Below are 4,348 nucleotides of genomic sequence, written 5' to 3'. Positions count from 1 at the left end.
TTGAGTTTTTATGTAAATATTATATGTGTAGTCATTGTTTGATGATGTTATGATGTATAGTCATTATTAGATTATTATATGTTATCTGGATTGTTATGATATTTTATGGAGGTTTATATGTTGTAATGCTTCAACTGGTACAAAATATGGATATTTTTATATTGATTAGTTCTTAAATAAATATAAATCTTTTAAACCGATTAGTTCTTGAATAAGTATAAAAAGTCAGAATCATACATATAAGACATCTCTCTTAGCGAACTTTTTATATTAATTTTAGAATCAATATAGAAAATGAATTTTCTATTTCAATTTAGAATTAATATAAAAAATTAAATAGTTTTTATATTTTTTGTTATTCTTTAATCAATATAAAAAGTTTTTTTTAACTAGTATAAACATTTGTTTTTTTACATTAGTGATAAGTCACTAGTACAATTAATTCTAGGTAAGAAGAATACACTAAGACTATACAATGTGGTTAGATCTTTATAAAAGAGTCCAATGATGCACGATAATAAAAACTTATAACATAATGAAATATTCGTAATTAGAAGTGAACCATGAAAAAAAAGACTTGGTTACCAATGTAAATTTCAATATATTATTATTATTATTATTATTATTGAGTACCATTATTATAAAGAATTTGGTGAGAGGTTAAATGTCAATAATTAAAAAAAGAACCTTTTAGAAATAAAAAGGATAAGGTGTTATTCTTATATTATCTTAACTTTAACTTGCCACCACATTAATATGTATTTTTTAAAATAAAATATATAATTTTACTTTGGTTATTAATTTCTGTAACTCTATATATCCTGAAAACGTGAAATTTATCTTATATCAAACGTACTCGAGTAGAAGATGTAGAGACTAGCATGATAAAAAAGATATTATCTGAAGAATTTAATGTATGGAATAATTAGCACGATAGATAAATTGTTTATTTGGAATGACACGTTTGATAACATGGCAACGATATAAAAAAATCACACGTCACAGAGGGTTCAATTAATTGTTTTGGTTATTTGTTGCGTTGGCAATGGACAAATCATTGACGTGGCTAACCTGACCCAACAAAGCCACGGATTGAAGAACCCACAATTTGACCAACAGAGCTAGCTGTGAGAGTGCCTACTTTCAAACAGTATGAACTAACCCAAGAAAATGTGATTAACATATTCACACGGGTCTCTTCAGAAGCGGGTACCAAGCGTGTACGTGCCCCTTTATAAAACACTCTCACTTTCACCCATTTCTTCCAACGTTCCTCTCATCTTCCAACTTCCAAAACAACAAACACTTCACCGTCGCCTTCTTCTTCTTCTTCTTCTTCTTCTTCTTCTGCCTTTCTTTCTTCAATCAAGGTAACCTTTTCTGTCTTCTTGCACCCCATTTTTCCATCATCAACAAAATTTTCAGATTTTTCACACCTTCTCATACCTCATAATTCTGGGTTTTAAAAACTAGAGCATCTTCTATGTTCTATTAATTGACATTTTCTAATTCTCAGCTTAAACTTCAGTTCATCTGGATAATGATATCTTCAAGTTTAAGATTCTACATATTTCTTCCGAGGTTTTGATTGTCTCTTTGTTCTCATTTTCAGTGTACCGAGGTGAAGGATGACACAAATCTCATCGACCGTGTACTTGCCTGACTTTGTAAGCACAGTGTGTACTCATCTCAACCATCATAACCTTGGATTTGAAGGAAATTAACTAATCACATATATAATTCCTGAATTCTTAAGTCTTACCTTAGTATTTTTTTTCTCGCATCAACAGGGAATGGAGGACCCCACTTTGTTTCATCAATACCCGATGGATTCCTTTCCATTCCAGCTCGATGATTTTGACTTTGAGTCATTCTCCGCGTCCCCAAAGGGTTCTTCCTCTCACAAGCGCTTGAGCTCCGAAAGCACACAAAACTCTTCCCTCACTCAAAGTCCTGAAACTTCTGTTGCCCCACCAAGACCAACCAAGCAACCCAAGACTACAATGAGTACCTGGAGTGCTTACGGCACTGACATGATAGCTCCCAAGGCTGCTTCCTCTTCGTCCTCTAAAATCATCTCCTTTGACAAATCCAGTGCATCTTCTGTTTCTTCCCAACAACTCTACAAACTCGATAATGCAAAACTACTGAAGAAGCCTAAAATTGAAACTGGGTATGGTGAGAACCTGGATTTTTCTGCTGTGGCTTCTCAAAGCTTCTATGACAACAACAGTTTTCTAGACTATGATAAGCAAGAGAAAAAGGCTGCAGTTACAATGGCAAGAAACCCAACCCAAGCTCAAGATCACGTCATAGCCGAAAGAAAACGAAGGGAAAAGCTCAGCCAAAGGTTCATTGCTCTTTCAGCCTTAGTTCCTGGACTCAAGAAGGTACCCATTTTGTAAAACTTCATGCGTGATTTTCTTTTTCATTTTTTATACAATTGCGGCAACAAGTTTTTAACTTAGGACTTCGTATAAATTACTAGGTTAATTCTGATGGATTAATCTTTATGCATGATCCCTACATGTCAAACACAAAGTTCTAAATTGAATTCCCGGACACAGTAAATGTTTTCTGAATTACTGTAATCATAGAAATTATGGCGGTAATAAGTATGGTTACTGAAACCTGTGATTTGAAACCTTGAACAGGTGAAATACGTATCTTCTACTTTAACTGGGTGCAGTTAACTACTAAAACCAATTATTAGTTTTTTCCCTATAATTATGGGATAGGTAATTTTAGTGACAGATTTCAGTCACTAATCTTGATTTTAATTCTGCACGCAGAAACAATATTTGATTGCAATGTGCTATGTATAACTGGTATCATGTTTGTACGAGAATATTCTTTCTTATTAAACAATGAATTTATGCATGCAGACGGACAAGGCTACCGTCCTGGAAGATGCTATAAAGTACGTGAAACAATTGCAAGAACGGGTAAAGATTCTGGAGGAACAAAGTGTGGATAAAACAGTTGAATCTGCAATCTTTGTGAAGAGATCTGTTGTCTTCTCCGGAGATGACAGCACCTACTCTGGTGAAAACTCTGACCAATCACTCCCCGAAATCGAAGCAAGAATTTCTGGCAAAGAGGTACTCGTCAGGCTCCACTGCGACAAACACAGTGGACGAACAGCTGCTATACTAAGGGAATTAGAGAACCATAATCTCACAGTTCAGAGTAGCAGCTTTTTGCCCTTCGGAAATAACACTCTTGACGTAACTATTGTTGCTAAGGTAAATATAGTAACTTCAATCGTTAAAGAATCATCTTCAATATTTCCGTTGAGTCATAGACATTATAAGAAATTATCTTTTAGTCTCAGGTCATCATGATCTCCGTCAATCTTTACATGTTACAAAACTAATTGTTGCTAGTTTTCTAAAATTAAAAAAAAAAAAATCAATTATGTATTATGTGAAGATTGATCAGAATCTCAGTCAGATGCATCATGTAAAATGTGATAATTTCTCGCAAACTAGGAGCACACTTGTTGATCAAACTCGTGTTTTTTTTTTTTTGCAGATGGGGAAGGACTACTGCTTGACTGCAAAAGATCTCATCAGAAGCTTAAGTCAGTGTTTGAGGCAGCTTTCGTAGGAAACAATTAACCAGTTCAAGCATCCACTCTGTAGCTACGTTAATTTGTTGCTGTGCATCCTTCACTATACAGGAAAAGAGCTTAATAAAAAGAGTTTTTATCACAGTGCTTTCTTTTTCCCTAGTCCATTATCTGGATTTGGGAGTAGCATATCAATGGCCTGTGACTGCTACTGTCTCCTCCAGTGTAGAGTTCAAGATGATGTCATGTTTCCTTTTTTTTTTCTCCACAGTTTTTGCGTAGTTGATTCATTAGCTACGTTAATACACCCCACGGTGGCATTTTCAAATCTCTACATCTGTTGTTTATGTTTTTCTAAAGAGGGTTTTTTAGAGGATTTGACTATGACCTCTTTCGTTCCTCTTTCGCTTTGTGAACAGGGTCGGGTTTCCTTGAAAAGCAATGTTGGCAGCATTTATTTTATGTTGTTCCATGTCGGATTGTGATGATCACTTCTGTATAAGATTATTATTGTTAATTACTAAATGTCTTACTCCCTTTATTTTGGATACTTGTGGGTGCATATCTTCAACAACTAATTAAACGAGATTCTCGCCATTTGGACTTATTTTGTTCAGGTTCATAACTCATGCAATCAACTTAAGGTTTATCTTTTAAAAAATAATTGCTAACATAGCTAGTTAACCATTTTTCTCAAGATACATGTGATTAAATAGTTACAAGAGGATCTTTTTACTATTCCTTATAAGACTCAAAGTTATGTTTTTTTTTTATAAG

The 4,348-nt window shown here is 33.9% G+C and overlaps 1 protein-coding gene across 2 annotated transcripts; it reads left to right on the top strand.

The window, feature by feature from the left end:
- The first annotated feature begins 1,275 nt into the window (after positions 1–1,275).
- LOC124844161 (transcription factor bHLH19-like) lies at positions 1,276–4,110 on the top strand. 2 transcript variants are annotated; one of them, XM_047321055.2, is made up of 5 exons: positions 1,276–1,370; positions 1,613–1,667; positions 1,791–2,390; positions 2,886–3,245; positions 3,535–4,110. In XM_047321055.2, exons 2-5 carry the CDS (start codon positions 1,629–1,631, stop codon positions 3,607–3,609), a joined length of 1,074 nt encoding a protein of 357 aa, XP_047177011.1. In that variant the 5' UTR covers positions 1,276–1,370; positions 1,613–1,628; the 3' UTR covers positions 3,610–4,110. The 2 variants fall into 2 exon arrangements, with proteins under 2 accessions (XP_047177011.1, XP_087970999.1); XM_088114873.1 differs by having other exon boundaries at positions 1,613–1,676.
- Positions 4,111–4,348: the final 238 nt, after the last annotated feature.

Source organism: Vigna umbellata, chromosome 1 (genome assembly GCF_029865625.1).
Source record: "Vigna umbellata cultivar VRB3 chromosome 1, Vumbellata_1.0, whole genome shotgun sequence".
Taxonomy (NCBI): Eukaryota; Viridiplantae; Streptophyta; class Magnoliopsida; order Fabales; family Fabaceae; genus Vigna; species Vigna umbellata.
The sequence above is the reverse complement of the archived record's forward strand: the minus strand, read 5'-3'. Positions and strand labels throughout refer to the sequence as shown.